Source organism: Myodes glareolus, chromosome 26, assembly GCF_982192425.1.
Source record: "Myodes glareolus chromosome 26, mMyoGla1.1, whole genome shotgun sequence".
In the NCBI taxonomy this organism is placed as follows: domain Eukaryota; kingdom Metazoa; phylum Chordata; class Mammalia; order Rodentia; family Cricetidae; genus Myodes; species Myodes glareolus.
Window position 1 is genome coordinate 37,015,836 of NC_142051.1, and position 18,625 is coordinate 37,034,460.

The 18,625-nt window shown below is 40.8% G+C and overlaps 1 protein-coding gene and 1 non-coding gene across 4 annotated transcripts in view; both read left to right on the forward strand.

The window, feature by feature from the left end:
• Nedd1 (NEDD1 gamma-tubulin ring complex targeting factor) overlaps positions 1–14,542 on the forward strand; it is a 34,274-nt gene extending 19,732 nt beyond the window's left edge. For 2 of the 3 annotated variants that reach the window (XM_048418185.3, XM_048418186.3), the window contains exons 7-15: positions 1,000–1,201; positions 1,569–1,764; positions 4,481–4,612; positions 6,517–6,564; positions 7,452–7,654; positions 8,760–8,916; positions 9,665–9,821; positions 13,192–13,258; positions 13,670–14,542. In XM_048418185.3, coding sequence (XP_048274142.3) covers positions 1,000–1,201; positions 1,569–1,764; positions 4,481–4,612; positions 6,517–6,564; positions 7,452–7,654; positions 8,760–8,916; positions 9,665–9,821; positions 13,192–13,258; positions 13,670–13,774 — 1,267 coding nt within the window. In that variant the 3' untranslated portion in view covers positions 13,775–14,542. The remainder of the gene's footprint in view (positions 1–999; positions 1,202–1,568; positions 1,765–4,480; positions 4,613–6,516; positions 6,565–7,451; positions 7,655–8,759; positions 8,917–9,664; positions 9,822–13,191; positions 13,259–13,669) is intronic. The other variant, XR_014999779.2, reaches the window with a different exon arrangement.
• LOC125390145 (small nucleolar RNA SNORA79) lies at positions 10,826–10,968 on the forward strand. Its single transcript, XR_007228675.1, has one exon. It is a non-coding gene; the product is annotated as a small nucleolar RNA SNORA79 (small nucleolar RNA).
• Positions 14,543–18,625: the final 4,083 nt, after the last annotated feature.

An 18,625-nucleotide genomic window follows, 5' to 3' on the forward strand; every position in this document is an offset into this window, starting at 1 on the left:
CCAGGTGTTTCTAAGGAATGTGGGCCCTGATTGGGTAGATGAACTTTGAACCATTGAAATCCTAGTGCTCTAGTGCTGCAATGCTGCAGTGCTCCAGTGCTCCAGTGCCCTAGTGCTGCAACGCTGCAGTGCTCCAGTGCTCTAGTGCTGCAATGCTGCAGTGCTCCAGTGCTCTAGTGCTGCAATGCTGCAGTGCTCCAGTGCTCTAGTGCTGCAATGCTGCAGTGCTCCAGTGCTCCAGTGCTGCAATGCTGCAGTGCTCCAGTGCTGCAGTGTGCCAGTGCCCAGCACTGCAATGTTCCAGTGTACCGGTCCTCCAGTGCTGTAATGCCCCAGTGTACCAGCACTGCGGTGTTCCAGTGTACCAGCGCTGTGGTGCTCCTGTGTACCAGTGCAGCAGCACTGCAGTGCTCCAGTGCTCTAATGCTCCAGTGCTCCTCTGTACCAGCACTCTAGCGCTGCAATGCTCGGCTGCACCAGTGCTCTAATGAGTGACTTGTTTCATTATCTGGCAGCCTCTAAGCTCAGTAAGCCTTTGTTTCACCTCTTTGTCTAGTACCAGAGAGACCAGCAAGGAGCAAATCAGTCTCCATTGGCCACATGAACTGTGTTGCTTTTAGCTTTTGGTCAAGAAATGCACAACTCAGAATACAGTAGCATCTGCTCAGTGAAAGGTTACAGTCCCCCAGAGACAAGCAGGCCACTAAGTGGAAACTAGATATGTGGTGCTGGTGGCTGATTGTGGAGTGACACTGGGGGCTCACCACATCCCTGCCGTAGAGTACTGACTCCAGGAAGTAGGTGCTCTACCTGGAAAATGTAGGCTGTGCCCTGTGATGTGAAGACAAAAGCAGGGTGGAATGTTCAGTTCTTTACTTTACAGCTCCTGCGTGTCTAAGATGTCCTCGAAACTAAGAGTTTTTGATAAACAGTTATGTCGTATAAGCTTATACTCCTAGATGTACTGATGTATTTGCATATGCCCCTCATTTTCCACAGGCTGGTGAAAACTTTAGTGGCCGACACTCCTCTGACTGCAGTAGATTTTATGCCTGATGGAGCCACTTTGGCTATTGGATCTTCCCGTGGGAAAATATATCAGTACGACTTAAGGATGTTGAAATCCCCCGTGAAAACCATCAGTGCCCACAAGACATCTGTACAGTGTATAGCGTTTCAGTATTCCACGACTCTGACGAAGGTGAAATGTTCTCTTTTCAACATTTTCAGCTGTACTAAAAATCCCTAGCTCAGAAAATGAAAGTTATATCTTGTCCACTAAATACAGCATTGTATTACTTCATAGTTACTTTATATGGTGACGCTGTACATAGTTTTAGTATAAAGCTATTGATACTTGATTTTAAACTTACTTAATATTTAATTCTTATGTAAACCCTCATCAAAAGTAGTCTAAAATGCATTTTTGTTTAGAGCAGAATTCAGATATACCAGAAAGCTTTGTAAGAAGAAAAATTGAGTTTTTAATTTCAGAGAGCATTTATAAAATATTAATTATAGTATGACACATTAGTAACCCGAGCTTTTAAATATTCTCTTCCATTCAGGCAAGTTTAAATAAAGGCTGCTCAAATAAGGGCACATCAGTGAACAAACGGAGTGTTGCTGTGAGCAGCAGTAGTGGGGCTGCTCAGAATTCTGGACCCGTCAGAGAAGCAACTGCCCCTTCCATTGCCACAGTTCTCCCACAGCCTGTGACCTCCTCTGTGGTCAGAGGAGCCGCTGCTGCTCAGGATAAAGCAGGTAATTTTGCTTATGTCAGAGTGTTCTGAGGGCTTTGCCTTTGTCCAAATGTTACATAATTAGCACTTTTTTTGAGAACCTGGGACTCATTTGAGTGTTTAGGCAAAACTCCCTTGTAGATCCCACTGAAGAAAAGAAGCTTGCTAGCTTTGCCTTGATAACAAGCTCTCGGGAGCCCTAACTCTTTAACTGCATTCCGGTGTGAGAAAGAGCGATTGTTTCAGCTACAAAATGCTGACTCAGAAATGCTTCTTTAAGACTCCTCAGACTGGCTGATTTTTCGTTATGTCATGAGCAAAGAGTAGGAATACCAGTGCTGTCTGTTTGGTTTGAACTTATGGCTCTTAATGTTTCATATCACAAATGAAAAGTAAGTCGGGTGACAGGGTATTTTAAATGCTGCATAGTGCCTGATGTATTAAACCGTTTTAACTGAGAGTAATAGTGTGTGGGTAGTCTCTTCTGACAACCCTGCCGACTGACTCCTTCCAGCCGGTTAAGGTGTGCTGTAGGACTGACTTCACTGCGCCAGCAGTCGGAGCTAGGACCACAGTCTGAAGTCTCAGAAAACACCTTACTCTGTCTTTCACTTTGCGGGACAAGTCCTTGCTTCTCTGTATGAATTTATCACTTGTAAATAGCAGCCAAACAAAGTTTGACAAACCCAAGTGTGCTGACTGTGATAGTGTCAATTTCCCGTGAGGGTCTCTGTCACTCTCACAGACTGGTCACAACATTCAAACAACTAGGTCCATATTTAAGAACTTGGAGACAAACATTGTAGCTGTCTATTTAGAAGAAATTATTTTTGAAATATAACTGAATGTCTCCTAAAATGCTAAGTTAATTGTGTTATGAAAATTTGCCATGATTTTCATAAATGATTCTGCCATTCTTACTCATAACTTTAAAAGATTAAAATAGTAGTTTATAAACCATGAACTCGAGTATCAGTTTTTAATAAGTAGTTCTTCTATAAGGATGACTGCACTCATTAGCAAATGAAGGCTTGGGTCTGCTGGGTACTGATTAACGACAGCTCTTAACAGAGCCTCAAAATTTTAGGCCAAGTATTTGTTTTGTCCCCACAAACAGATTTCTGATGATTTTGAAATACCTGTCAGCTTGCAGAGAACTTTTACTCATCATGGCAGGCTGCCCAAGCCCTGCCCTTTGGCATAGTTGTGCCGTCTTACCCCATCTTACATACAGAAGCACAGCTTTGTGTGCCTCTGTGCATGGAAGCCTGAGAACAGCTTTGGCGCCACATTCCTTCGGTACTGTCCACAGGGTTTCTCTCTGGGTTGCTCCAGAGATCCATGCCTCTGCCTCCCCATTGCCGGGACGGCAGGCACCCTGCTCTTCTTTTCTTGTGGGGTCTGGGATCCTCTGCAGCTTCTACTGCAAGCAGTGTTCTGACTGCGCCATGCTGGCCTCTACTGTCTCATTGTTTATACACCATGATAATGTTTAATCTTTAAGATTATTATGACAATCTGAGAACATGTGTCCCTGACTCATGAGACACTCAGTAAACCACAGTATTAGGTGATACTGTGATTACAATCATGACCATGGTGATGACTTACTTTAGAGTATATCAGCAATTAATCTAAAGTTTTAAAAATTCCTATTTCTACTAGAGTTATCCAACATAGTTATTGAAAAAAAAAACACCCTATAGACTTGTGCTGGTTTTCAGTTTAAGTAGGAAATAACAGTTTTTGAGAAATGAAAATTAAGGCTTTTCTACTGTTTTTTGTGATACTAACCCACTGTTCTGTTTCAAAGGCTAAAACATTCATTCAAATACGTTCAAAACATAGAAAAAAGGGGGCAAGCTACTCCCTGCCCACATTCTTCCCTTTCATCCCTCTCACTCTGTAGCCCAAGCTAACCTGGACTCTTTAGCCTCCTGGTGCTGGCTTACTGGTGTGTGTCACTGTGCCAGGCTGAGAGCACTGCCGGAAACACCTGTCAGTGCTGTGATACACGGGCGCTTTGGCCTTCTAGCAGTTGGTTTAGGTGCCAAGCCAAGCTCCTTTTCAAAGGTGCAGCAGTACGCTGCCGGTGAAGGAGCTGGAGTTCACCTCTTCACTCACACCCCTAGGCTAAGCAGGATGGTCCTGATCTATGGTTTCTCCCACAAAGCCTTAGCTCGAAAGCCATGCACTAACTAGCAGCTCTTTACTGTTGCCTACTGCACTGTCCTTTACGAGTCTGGTACTCTCTTATTGCTAGTAAATAACAAAGTGTTACTGAGTTCTTTAGCTCGAGAATGCTGAGAGTCAAGTTAAATCCCACTCTTAGTGAAAAAAGACTTTTGATGGAGGTAAGAGGCCTTTCTGCAAGTTGGAGAACAAATGTTAGCTGGCTGCTGTTGTACTTGAGACGTCATGCTTTATGCCTGGTAGATCTGTCTTACTCATTTATAGACAGTCATAAGCATAGCAGTCATATATTGTATTCCGTATACTTTAAGAGGGCAGCAAATGCATATTGATGATTTTAGAAATTGTCTGCTGTAGTGATTCCTAGAACAAATGAGCTGTTTGTTTTGAAAAGTCCTTCACTGACATATTCTTCTGCTTTTCTTGATGCTCAATTATAAAGCTGCCACAGTATGGGTGATGTTCATTTTTGCAATCTAGTTCTGGTGGTAACAGTTGTTTAGATGTACATCAAAGCACTGATTTTTGTATCCATTTCTCCCAAGGCTTGTCTTCTCGAAGCATAAACACAGATATTTTATCTAAGGAAACAGATGGTGGAAAAAGTCAAGATTTCTCCAGCTTTGATGATACTAGGAAAAGTAGTTTAGGTGACATGTTCTCACCAGTCAGAGACGGTAAGTGTTCAGGTCAGTGGGTACAGTCTCTTGCTGCTGTTAGATGTGGGTCTAAGTCAATACAGTGCTTTTTGTTCATTTTCTCAGCTCCTTAGCGGGATCTTTCCTGTACCTCACATGTGAGAATCTAGCCTGCTAAAGCAAACGCTGACCTTGGGCACGGCTCCTAAGGTTGCATTTTAGTTTCCACGAAGATTGGTCCTCCCCTGACCTTGTCCTGGGGGTCCACCCAGGGTCTTCTGTATGTTAGGCAAGTGCTCCATTTCGCAGCTTAGGTGCCAAGAGAATTTCTTCAAGGAGTTTCTGCCAGTATAAGCAATCGTTGACTTGTATGTGCTTCAGATAAACCTCCTTAAGATCGTGGATGCTTAGTGTGTCAAAATAAAAATTCTTAGTATTTATTTGATATTTATTCAATGTTTTATGGTGAGGTACTAGATTGTCTCTTCTTTTGCACTTATGTATGATAGTTTCATGTGTATATTACATCATCTCTGTCACCACCCTCTAGATGTCACCATTAAAAAGAAACCTCTGCCACCTTGGTGCTTTTCAGTTCTGCCGAGGCTCACATTCCTTAGTGGGGTGGATCAGTGCTAATAGCAGGGTCATCAGTGATCCAGGCAGATGTCTAGAGGGCAGTTTGACAGTTAAATTATTCATACTTTATGGCCTGAGTTCTGTTTCTACCAGTTTACCTCAGAAAGTATTCAGAGACATCTGTAAGATTTGTGTGTTTACTGTTTTATTTATAATATTGAAAAAAATCAAAAGAAAATCTAAGTGTCCATAGCAGAGAATTTAAACACACACGCGCACACATGCACGCACACACGCGCACACACGCGGTAGGGGAAAGGAGAGAGCAACTTTAGGATTTAAGACTGAAGGAGAGAGCTCCTTTGGAAGTGTCTAAGTGTAGATTCATGAACAGCCTAGCTTTTCTTGTAGTCGCTGCATTGTTTTCTCAGCTGTCCAATTTGAGGTCTATGTCTCCATTTATTGGGGCTTCACCTTTGTGGTCAGGAAACATGGTCAAATATAATGCTTTTGTTGACTGAATTGGTCAGTCTCAAGGGTGCAGTTCTCTAAGGAAAAGGCTTAATCTTTGTTCCTCAGTTTCTTCATCTGTTAAACAATTTTTATATTAAGAGGAATCCAAGAACTTTAAAAGTCTTCTCTGTGTGTGTGTGTGTGTGTGTGTGAGAGAGAGAGAGAGAGAGAGAGAGAGAGAGAGGTAAATATACATAACACAGATAACAAGATTTCTCATTAGGTATTCATTTGCTATTGGTCATTTGTATTTCAGGTGAATTTGCTAATGACTTTTGCCCATTCTTCTGTCAATGTGTTAACATCGAGTTCACAGTTTTTGTTATATATTGGTAAATGAATAATTAACAATATTGCAATAGTCTGTGATTGAAGTTAATATCAATAAAGCCATGTTTTTAACATTTTAAGACTTGTAAGATATTTTTGTTTCAATTAATTCTCAATTTTGCGAGATAATCAAGGCGTTATCCCTAGTTTAAATATCCCTAGTTAAAAATTGTAGTTTAACAGTCTTAGAAGCCTGCCCCAGATCAGAAAGGCACCAAATAGATCAAGTGAAACTGGGTTGTTGAGCGCTGGTGCCTGCTTTAAGACTTGCTTGTGTACTGCTGTCTCCTTCCGTGACTGCAGAATGAACCTTCATAGTTGCTGCCCTGCAGGAAGCTGACAGAGTCAGGGAAACCTGTGTCAGTCTCCTGATGATGTTTGACTCCAGTTATACCAATAGGAAGCCCAAGTTGCTACAGCTTCTTTTTTCACAAATTAAAAAAAAAAAATTACATAAAAAATAGTTTAATATTAAAAATGTTGCAAATAAAAAATAATTTGATTTTCTTATTTTATTACAGATGTTGTAGTCACCAAAGGAGGTGATGAATCTGTAGGCAAAGGAGATGGTAAGAAATCTTAGGAAATATTTTTGTGGAAATGAGAAGTAATACTGTCTTTGTTGCTGTGTACCAACTACCCCACTGTCTCGGCTCTAAAGAGCAAATACGTGGCCATTGTTTCTGGGAGTTAAGCCTCACTTGGCTAAATGCTCAGGTCTTTCCTTTCTTGATGGTTCAGTTGAGGAATCAGCCGGAACTGCATTCAGCACTGCTTCATAGCTCATTTGTGTGGCTTTTGACTGGAGAGATGAGCTCCTGCCCCTTGGGTATCCCCTCAGTTAAGCTGGCAGCAGGGCAGCTGCTTTCCTCCGAGGGGACAGTGAGAGAGAGGCCACACTGCACCCTGGTCATGGAAGTGGCATCACGCCACTTCTGCCATATTCCTCTCTTCGTCTAACTCAGGTGCAAACTGAGAGGAATGCACAGTGCATGGGGGTCAAAGGCATGACTCATCAGGGGGTCCCCCTACAGACTGCCACAGGCACACAAATCAAATCACTCAGAACAAAAGGTGTCCAAAACATTCATTGTGCTTTAGAGTTTTCAAAGTATTTTCACAAGAAAAGGAGCTTTCAAAGATAGTCTTGCCATGTAGTGCAGGCTGGCCTTGTGCGTGTTAGTCTTCCTGCTAAGGCTCCAGAGCACATCAGTGTGCCTGGACATGTGTACTTTAAAGGCTCACCACACTTCCACACAGCAAATAGAGTTGCAGGCTTGAAAAGATGTCCTCCCAAATCTCCATCAGTTCCGGGAAATAGCTAAGAAATAAGCCAGTCCTCTGAATCCAGATCCCCTGTCTTTTGCCAAATTATTTGCCGTCATTGTAAGTGCTAATATCACGTGTTTAAGGTTGGGAACTCTCATGTGCATACTGCACTTCCTCCCTTTTCCAGGCCTTGACTTTCTAGTGCAGCTGAACTCAGTGTTCCCCCCGAGAAAAAACCCAGTCGCTTCCAGCCCTCTGGTGTCGCACTCCAGCCCTCTCGCTGTCCTCATGGAGTCTCCAGGGAAAGAAGACAGTGAAAGCCCTGATCTAGCAGCGGAGGCAAAGAGAGCGTTCCTGGGGAAGCAGGAGCCAAAGGACTCCTTGAAGCAGGTATCCACTGAAACATAGGACCCAGATTTGGTGTCTGCCGCTCAGAGGGGCAACCGCTAGTGTCCTAATTGTTGATGTCATGTACTGCCGAGGCAGGGAAAGTTTTAAATCTTGATGTCAGTTTTTAATGACTGAAGAACAGCTCTGAAATTTGTCAGAACCTTGTCTGTGTTGAAGATAGCCACATATCTGCAAGAAAATACCTCATACCTATTTTTTTATCGAGGAGAAATAATTTTTATTCTCATGAACGCAAGGGAAAAAAATCAACTTCAGATTTGAAAGCGAAAAATCAAGCTAAAATAATGTATATTGTAACCCTATATCTGTGTATGTTCTTTATTCTCACTGAGGAGAAGAAAGTTCTGGCCAGGTCTCACTTGCAGACATGAGGCTGAAGCAGTAACGGTGTGCCTGTGTCCATAGCTACCGCTACTGTGTCTGCTTCGAGTAGTGCCGCTGCTTAAAGATTTTAAAGTGGAAACCTGGATGTCTTAGGTAGAGATAAAAAAAAGAGATATGTAGAAAAGGGGGGAAATTATTTTAAAATATGTTTCCTCTGCAGCCTAAAGCAAGTTTTACTCTGTAGCCTAAAGTCAAGTTGTTCTTAGTGTTAATGCAAATCTGAGGTGTCCAAGAACCTTTAGTGTTAGCATCTTGGGGGTCCAAAGTCGTAGGAAGGTCAAGACTGTCCATGTGTAAATGTCTGTGTTTGTTTTCTAATTTATATTTAAAACTAGAACTTAAAAGATAATCATATCAGAAGTACAAAAGTGTCTGTTTGCAGATATTTCTGTCTCGTCGATGTAGAAGCATGTAGAGATGGCTTCCCGCCCCCTTCTGCCTCGCTTCTGCTTCCCAGTGTTTCTATTTGAGTGTAATCAACAAGTTCTTAGTGAATTAATTTTTGTAAACATTCACATCTTTATTATTAATAATTTTATTAATTATTAACCTCCGTTGCTGCTAGTATTAGCTCCTTCTCAGTCTCTCTGTTCCTCACCTACCTCCTGGGGGGACGTGAGAACTGCATACAGGTTTTGTGGGGAACAGGGTCAAATCAGAAGTGACATGTTAGAGTTACTGTTCTATTTTAAATACAAAGTTTGCAAAGGTGATCTCCTCTGGTGCTGAACCTGGATTTCTAAATACCTCTCCATCATCTAACCAAATAAGAAATCTTGAAAAATATGAAAAGCCAGAAAAAGAAACTGAAGCCCCATTGATACATGAGCCGTCAGTCAATGGATCCTCAACTCCAGGTAAGCACATGGCCTGTCCTGTGTGTGAAGATGTGCAGTTGGGAATCCAGGACTGTTTCCTTGTAAGGGATAAAGAGAGACCACGGACCAGATCAGGTTAAAGGAATGTGGGTTTGTAGACTGGTCACCAGCAGGAGTTCTCCTTTTCTATTAGAAGGCATGAGTGGTTAAATCCAACAACGCTGATCATTTGATATGAGCTCAATTCTCAGTCTAACATATAAGGGTTTGATTTAATTGAGTGTGCATAGAATGGAGTAGGAGGGGACTCTTTGGAAATACCTGAAGTCTGTAAAAAGTTTGTATTGAAGTTTTATCCTTAGAATTTATGCTGTAGGGTTCTAAGAGCCAGTTGTGTTTGTCAGACTCCAGGGCTTAGCCTGTGGCACTGCTTTACCACCGTGCTCCTTCTGTTCGTTTCCAGCAGTCCTGGCTCATCTGGTTTGTGGTGCAGCTTGTCACATGAATCTTTTATAAGAGGAACGACTCAGGGGTTCTTCAAGACTAATCCCCATCATGTGTTGTCACATTAGACAGTTGGCAGCTCGTATGGACAGATAAATGACCATGAGAAGTAAAGACATAGAAATTCTGTCTCTAGAATGTGTATTCCAGACAGTGTTTTTCTAAATGTCACAAGAACATTGTTTTTTTGCAGTTTCCCAAGTCTTCCTTTACCAAATCTTATTTAGAAATGTTTGATAGCTTAGTCCAACTTCACTATTACTATTTTCTCCATTTGTTTTAGTTCCAAAGGTAGTGTCCTCGGTCACTGCTGGAGTGGCCAGCTCACTCTCAGAGAAAATAGTCGATACCCTTGGGAGCAGTCGGACCAGCGCACCGCTGACCTCTGTTCAGATCCGCTTCATTCAGAACATGATACAGGAAACCTTGGATGACTGCAGGTAGCAATGAGTTGTTCCTCCCTAGTCACTGTGTGTGTTTTTCCTTGTGTGAAACCTGAACCAGAATTTGCACTGGCAATTGCTATGTGTGTCTAAGTTCTGATGACCACAAAATCATAGAAAACATGAAGTTTTATCTTTGCGTACGACACCATGAAAAGGGGCGTTTGTCCTGGGCAGCAAAATGACGTGATGGAGAAGCGCAGGGCCTCAGGTGCCCTTGCACCTCAGGATGCCCTTGCACCTCAGGACGCCCTTGCACCTCAGGATGCCCTTGCACCTCAGGATGCCCTTGCACCTCAGGATGCCCTTGCACCTCAGGTGTGGGCAGAGTTTTATGTACTCAGTGTAGTTCTCACACAGGTATTTCTAGATCACCTGAGTGCACTCATTCTGGGAAGTGATGTGTGAGACACAGACTTCAGTGCTTGTTTTATATTTTTTTGTGGGTGCTCAGATGGGAGCATAAATCACTGTAGCCACGTGGAGGTCAGAGTCAGCGTGTAGAGTCAGTTCTCTTTCTGCTTTGTGGGTTCTGAGATTATACTCCAAGTCTTCAGGCTTGACAGGACATGTCTGTAGCCAGAGCCATCTCCCCGGGCCTGACAGATACCTTTTACATGTAATTGTTATGTTTTCCGATACAGTACATCAGAATGTTGGGGTAGGGAGATGGTTTAGCTGTTAAGAGCACTGGCTGCTCTTCCAAAGGTCTTGAGTTCAATTCCCAGCAACCACATGGTGGCTCACAACCATCTATAATGAGGTCTGGTGCCCTCTAGAGGAAGAAACCTGGTCAGTCGTCCTCATCCATGTAGACCATGAAACCCAATATGGACAAGTGCAACAGAACCGCCGTACACGGGCTGCCCATGCGTGCTTCAGCATTGCCGGGGCGTACATTTTGTTCATTTTCACAGCAGAATGTTACAAATAAATAGAAAATCTTTCTGTAACTTAACTCTGTTCTTCCCATCATTTGAGTTTTTGTTATGAAATTGTTTTGATGACTGTTCCTCCTATTGTCTCCAGGTATGGCACTAGGATTTTAGGTCATCATAAATTAAAATTGATTTTTTTCACTCAGAGAATATTAAGATATTGGGGTTATCTATATATTCTTTGAAATTTGCGGGATCAAACAATTTTTTTAAGTTACATGTTCTAGAATGTTGTTGCCTACTTTTCGTTGTTATTTCAGAGTTTGGAAGTTACTTTCAGTTACAGGGATTTTGTGTGTGTGTGAGACCTTTTCCTTTTTGACCTGTAATTACTTGGATTATAACAAGAAGGAAATCGGACATGTATAGTTTTTATTGGTGTACACTTATTTTTAATTTTAAAATATTTTTAAGTGTATCTTTAAGTATTAGAAATTTTCTTTCTGAAAAATTGTCTTTGATAATTATGGTGTGCCCAGTGTCAGATATTAAGAATGCAAAAGTGAGAATCTTCCCACAGTGGCTGTAGTTTCTCTGGAATAAGTACATTGCGTCCTGATAGGATGACTGTGTGTGAATGAATTAATGTGAGTTAATTCGTTCAAGATTGGCCAAGAAAGCACAGCAGGGGAATTTGGTCCTGTGACAGCTGTGCCTGTCCTGCTCCTCAGCTTGTTGTTGCTGTGCGGTCTGAAAGCTTTGGTCTGTGACTGTCCGCTCCTCTGGGCACGTTTGCCTTTTCTCCTAACATCACATCCTCAGTCTGTTCTCCTCGCCTTCATCATGTTCAATATTTATGTACCAAACTTTTATCTTGCTTTTTAATTGTCCTGGTACTTTTATTCGGACTTGTTTTTTGTTAGTGCTTTACTTAGACAGTTGCACAGGTTATATGTGGTCCGCCTTAGTCCTTTCTCTCTGAGTCCTCTTATTTTTCAGTGCATAGTTAGGTTTTTGAGCACTGCATAAATATTTATGGCCTAATAGCAAAACTGTCTAGATAACAGCTGAGTCTAGCGCAAATAAAATGATATTGGAAACACAGAATGGGAGCAATTTTCTTGTGCAAATTTAGAAAGGTATTGCTGAAGAGATTTTTGTTTTACATTGGAGTGTTTGGGAACAGCATGAGCAGAGACATGGCTATCAATTCTAAGAATGTCTATGGAGAGAAGGAACTGGCCAGAAAGGAAAGCAGAAGGCAGGCTTAATGAAGGACTACACACAGTTAATAGGAAGTTTTGAAGCATAGGATCACTGTGGTAGTACTTATTGCCTGCTTATCCGAGCATCTGCATGTCAGTTCACACCGACAGCTGATTAGAATGATGGGCTCAGACTCAGGCCGTCCTTTCTACCTGATGAGGACCTGAGTCCTAGGCAGAGTGTCCTCTGCTTCACAGTTGCTGCCACCTCTGCGTTGCTGTGCTTTGTTTGTTTTACTGAGTCTGTTCCTGGCTTTCTGTGCCTTAGGCCCCATGGCTCAGGCTCTCTAAGTTAGTTGTTCTGTTTCTGCTTCCAGTGGGTTCTATACAGATACCTCTGTCATCGTAACAGAGGGGGCAGTGTGAGGTACCCCGCCATTTCCTTTAGCTCTCATGGTATCTCCTCTCTGTGAAGGCCATACAGCTTCAGAGGCTTAGTTCCCGCCTTGAGATGTCATACGATCTGTGCCTTAGGGACTCTTTCAACCCTGTGTCTTTGCTTCTCCCTTATTTTAATGTAAGCACCTGGTGAAGGTCCAGGGGAGGAAGTTGGTCAGTGCGGACTGGACAGCGGAATTCTTGGGATTCTAAACTCTGGCCAGTCCTCAGTTGGCCATTAAAATCTAAGGAATCTTTGCTAGTTCTCTTCACTGTCTCGTGGGGAGCTCCTCCTGCACATGCTCAGTCTAGAACCTTGGCCTCTTTCTTTCCCAGGAAGAGCTTGCCTTTTAAATTTAGTTTAAATTTCTTTGTATTTGTTACTCTGGATAATTTTAACAGAGTTTTTAGGTGACCAGGCTTGTTCTTGATATTAGTGTCAAGAGGTGGCACCCTAAGTGATCTTTCCAGGTTTCCATTGGTCAGGCAGGTGTTTGGCCAGTCTGTCTCTCCACAGTGACCCCTTCTTTAAGAAGGGGCGTAGCACACTAAGAGATAGAGGAGGATGGCTGGGCTGACAGCCTGTTCAGCCCTTTGTGTGACTTTAGCTGAATTAGACCTGCTCTGTCTCTGTTTCTTTATTGACTAAATGCCAGTTATCACTGTGAAGGTAAATAAGTTCCTTAATTTTTAGGTTAGTCAGTGTCCTGCCAAACATACAGTAAACGTCACTGCACACTAGCATATCTGTGGTTAATACCTCATCATGTAAACAGGGAAGATACTTTGTGAATGGTCCAGGGTTGTAACACTGTTGCAGTTCTAACAGATTTATATTCTTCCTAGGGAAGCGTGCCATAAGGACATTGTTAATTTGCAAGTGGAGATGATTAAACAGTTTCATATACAGCTGGTAAGTATAGCACATAGTGAATTAAAGAATGTAGAGTCTATGATCTGAGGGAAAATCCATGTAAAAAACAATATATTTTTACTTAGTTGTAACAGCTAATTGCCAAGATAAGTAAGCTTCAGACATTTTAACCAAGTGAAGTAGATTCTAACTGCTAACCTACTTTTGAACTTGTTAAGACTTCTTTCTTACAGATTTGTTTTTTGATGGCTAAGCAAAAAGATTCCCAAGTGTGTGACTATAAATCTTGCAGATATTTAATTTCTCTGGCAATCTTTGTGGTTAAGTCCAAGAAATACCATTTAGCTAGTTAATTGAGCACAAAGGAAGTGACAGCTGAGTGTGTGTAAAACCCAGCTTGCTGAATAGTGTGCTCAATTAGTAATCTAAAAACCATTCCCCCTTTTCCAGAATGAGATACACTCTTTGCTGGAAAGATACTCAGTGAATGAAGGATTGGTGGCTGAAGTCGAAAGGCTGAGAGAAGAAAACAAAAGACTACGAACCCACTTCTGAAGACTCAGATGCCTTAATGTTTATGATTGGAAGTTTCTGGCAACTAAGAATGAAACAGAGTCAGTATTGTTTTTATGGCCTTGACAATGGGTTTTGCACCAGGCACTATTCCATCTCTATCAGACATATTTATATTTTTATATTAAAACTGCACAGAATACCTCTTCCTAATAGGGAAGTGAACAGGATCTTTATGTTCTGAATGCCTTAGCTATACACTAAGTGCCCTTTGCCTAAGAGAAGAAAATGTGCATATCAGACTGGGTTTATGTTTTACAAGTGACTCTTTAAAACAGTTATATTTTTGATGGACAAATTATATTCCAAATTTTCTTTTTAGGTATCCAGTGTTCAAAACAGTGGTGTACCTTCTATTTTATGAAGAAACAATTTTAGAGTGGCAATTGGATCTTTTTCATGCTGCTGATTAGTCATTATCTTGTTAACTGATGACGTCAGGTCTGACTTATTTATTGTTCGATGTATGATGCTTGTATTTTAAAACTTTGAGTTGTACAGATACATGGTACCTTTGACACTTCTGTTTCTGAGGGCTCCCTATTCTGGTTTCCGACCTTTACACATGAAAAACTAATAAGGTTTTGGAAAATTCAAGGGCTATACATCTGCTGATTGTCTAATGGATTGATGGTATGCAAAATCATGCTATAAGGTTTTAATCACCTTGGCTCAATGTATAATCAATGAAAATTTATTGTAAGGTAATAAATATTACAATATTGTTGCCATTTTTCTCACAAGTAAAAAGCATAGGTTATTTTTCTGTGTTTTATACCATTAACTTTCTCTAATTATAGTATGTTACAGATAGTATTTTTCTATTACTAACCTTACCGTAGCGTTATTTATATAGGTTCATCATGGAAAGAATTTACACATTGGCAGCAGCTGGGTATGCTCATCCACCTGCTGTGATCCATGGTTTGATAGAACTGGACTAGGAGAGCTACTCACTCCATTAACATTCTTGTTGCCTTTTGCCCAAAGATTTCTCCTGTGTACTTTGTATATAGGTCTGTTGCCCAGTTGTACTTTCTGGGATCAACATATTTACTAAGATGTAGCTTAATTTGCTAACTTTATGGATTTCTAAAGTGATGGAAGGCTTAAGGATATACATAATAAACACAAACCTATGAATAATTATTTCCAAAAACAAAACAGGAATATGGCTTTTCCCAGGTGACTTAGAGATGCTGCGATTTTTTTCCTAGCGGATATGGCAGCATTATGACTTGTAACAAGTTTCTTTATCTGTCACTTAAGCAAGGTTAGAATGCAGAAGTACTTTGTCTATATGCTGAATTTTTATCTATTAATATTTTCCTACTTCCTTTTTCTATAGGTGTATATATTGTATATTAAAAGGGTCTGATAAAAAATTTAGTAATTTTATGTGTATAGGTGAAACACTTGTCATGAATTTAAACACTGAGTACAATAAATAATTTTTTTGTTTTCAAAGCATAGAAGATTTGAACTTGAAATTTATGCCTCTGTTTGAAATGGAATAACAGGGATTACCTTACCTTCCCGTTGGAAATTTGAAAGCAAAAGGCACAATGTGTAAAATAGTTACTGTATTTTAGCAATAGGCCCTATAACACTGTCTCCCTGAGAGGCACTCGGAGTACTCAGGGTAGCAGATGACAGCAAATTGCTTAAAGCCTGCAAGGAAAATTAAAGTAGAAGCTGAAGAAAGAGGGCATAGAAGGAAAGGGATGCCATGGCAGAGTGTCTTCCATGTTCTGAAGGTGGATCTGCAGTTCAGATTTATACTCAGTGAAAATGTTTTTCAAAGATGAAGATGAAATAAAACTTTTTCTTCAGACCTAGAAAGGCTGGAAGAGCCCACCACAGGAGAGGGAAGGCTGGAAATGTTTAAGAAGGAAAAGGATACCCTAAAGGTTGTAACTACTCAAAGAAACAAACCAAAAAATGTAAAATACTAAAGACATTTCTCATTTTTCAAAGGTAAATGTAAAATGTTACTGTGTTCTTAACCGAAGGAAAGCTGGCATATGGGCTGTAGTCAAGGTTGGGAAGTTGTGAAATACCCTGCCCTGAGTTGTTCACACTAACTGAAGCAGGATGACAAGACCTGGAAGTAGACTGCATAAAGGAGAATGTCAACTGTCACGGAAAAATGATAAGATCCAACCATAAAAGAGCAACAAAACCCCAAACGGTCTGGGAATGACTAAATGGGTAGTCACACATTGATGAGCACCAGAGTTTGAATACCTAGGACCCACAACAAATCAGCAGGGCATATCTGTAATGCTGTGGCATCACTGTGAGGTGTGAAGCAGAGACAACCTCTAGAAGGCTGTGACCCTGCCTCAAACACTGTAGAAGGTGAAGACTAACGCTACTGATTGTCTTCTGACCTCCGCACGTGGACTGGGGCACATACATGCCTGACTAATAAACACTAACGCACGCACATACACAAATCCAAAAGAAGGTGATTGAAAGGGTAAACAAGGTATGGGACAAATAGAAAATAAACAGCAAGATGGTAGATTTAAAATCATATCTAGAATTACATTGGCTATAGGTTGCCAGAGTTACTTTTATTATCAGATTGAATCTTTTAGCCTCATTGTACTGAACATAAATCTAGTATAAACATGAATATATAAACTTTAAATATGAAAAATAAAGTGAATAGTGTATTGGGTTGAATGCAAATGAGATTCTGGAGGGTAGGCTCAGTGGTTAAGAGAACGAACTGCTCTTCCAGGGGACCCAAATTTGGTCCCCTGCTCACACCTTGGGTGGTTCACAACTTCTTGTAACTCCAGCTCCAGTGAGTTTGATGACCTCCTTTGGCCTCTGCAGTCATTCTCTCTCCCCTGCAACTCTTGTCTCCCTCTTCCTCTTAAATAATTAAAGCTAAATCCTTAAGAATTATGGGAGCCACACTCTGTAGTATTGTAGAGGAATGCATAGCATCAAAAGCTCATTTTAGGAAAGGAAAGATTCCTATCCTAGGTGACCTCAGTGTCTACCTGCAAGTAGAAAAATGTGTGAGTCCCAAAATGAGAAAAAGAATAGAAAAAGAATGGCAATGGAAACAAAGTCAACGGGGGGGTAGTGAAGTAGAGAGCTCGTTCTCACCAATAACACTGAGAAAATAGGGGTAAATGATCAGTGTCAGGAATAAAAGACATTGCCTACAAGTATTTCTGACAAAAAATGCCAAGTATGAAAACTGATGAATTCTTTCATATATTTAAAGAAAATACCTAGTTCTGAACAAGTGCTTGCAGCATTGTAAAACCAGGGTTTGATGCCCAATTCACAAAGGCCAGCATCACTCTGCTGCGCAAAGAAGACAGCATCCTGACATAAATGCAGGCAGTTACACATCACATTTTAATAGTTCAAATCCAGCCATCTGTTTAAAAAAAAAAAAAGATATAGCCAACAGAGATTCTCCAAGAATGTAAATTTGGGATAATGAGGAAAGCTAACAATCTATCACAAAGCAAACATTCCTTTGGTAGTTGCAGAAACGACGTTTGACAGTCAGTATTCACTCCTGATTTAAAACTCAGATGTAAGTGAATATTCAAAAAAACTCATTATGTAAGCAGCAATTAATGAGAAGATTACATGCCACTTAGAATAGCTTAAAAAATGTGAGCTAGTGAGGGATAGATCTGATAAAAGACACACTCCATTCTCCAGTGAAAAGGTAAATTTTAGTGTGGCATGGACATCGGGGGTTGAAAGTCTCCGTACTGTGCTATGTCAGTTCTCACGTTGACATGGATTCAACAGAATGACAAAAAGAATGTTACCTGTCTTGTTAGATAGTATCTGTGAAACTGCCCTCAAGATTTTGAAGTACAAAATATTTGAATAACCAAACAACCTTGGAAAAATAGCGCATTAGTGTTTACATTTCCTAATTTCTTGTTAAAAGACGACCAGCTGTAAGTATAAATACATTCACACCAATATGGTACAGTAAAGTCCAGAAGATTCTCATACTAGTACACACACTCATAGATATGCTAGGGAGAGCCCGCTAGAGATAACACAGTTGATAGCCTTCGTTGCACCTGGCTGAAACTACACTTGGTATTTGGGACCCAAGTGTAGCGCTAGGTGTTTAGGGGGGTTTTAAAGGCAAAAACCATATCCTGATGTCTCACTTCTCAGCTACAAGGGGAGGTTTTACACAAGCAAGCAGCTTAGCAGAAGCTAAGATAAGTTAGCTGGAGCATCTTGACCTCCGAGAACAGGGTTGGGTAATTTCTGTGGGTCTTCCTATCAAGTGAATCAAATTCTAGTTAAATCTAAATGGTCCCAGCAAGTATAGAAGATGAAGGAACCTCTACATTGTCTTGCCTTTTCATACATAATCCTCAGCTGATTTTTGACATAAGAATAGAAATCAATAGAGAAGGTTATGCTTTGTTTTTGTTGGATATCTAGTTGGAACAAAAATTGAGAGGCATACTTTGTACTATTTAAAAGTTAACTAAAATAGATTGAGCCATGTAACTTTTTAAATTGAAAGATAGTTCTAGAAGATAACATAGGCAGAGGTCTTGAGCTTTTCTAATTTTGAATACGTCAACAAATAAAACTTTTGAAAGAACTGTTAACTTGAACTTGAGCAACAATTGATACCCTCTTCGAAAAATACTCCAAAAGAAATTTGAAACACTAGGCATAATGGGAAAATGCCACGTCCTTCTTGCATTCCACACAAGTTTCAAAGTGGGCAAATGATTTAGATCGGCACTTGGACAGTCTTGATGGGAAGGCTGCAAATGTGCCCATGGGAAGATTGTGTAATCTCAGTCTACAGAG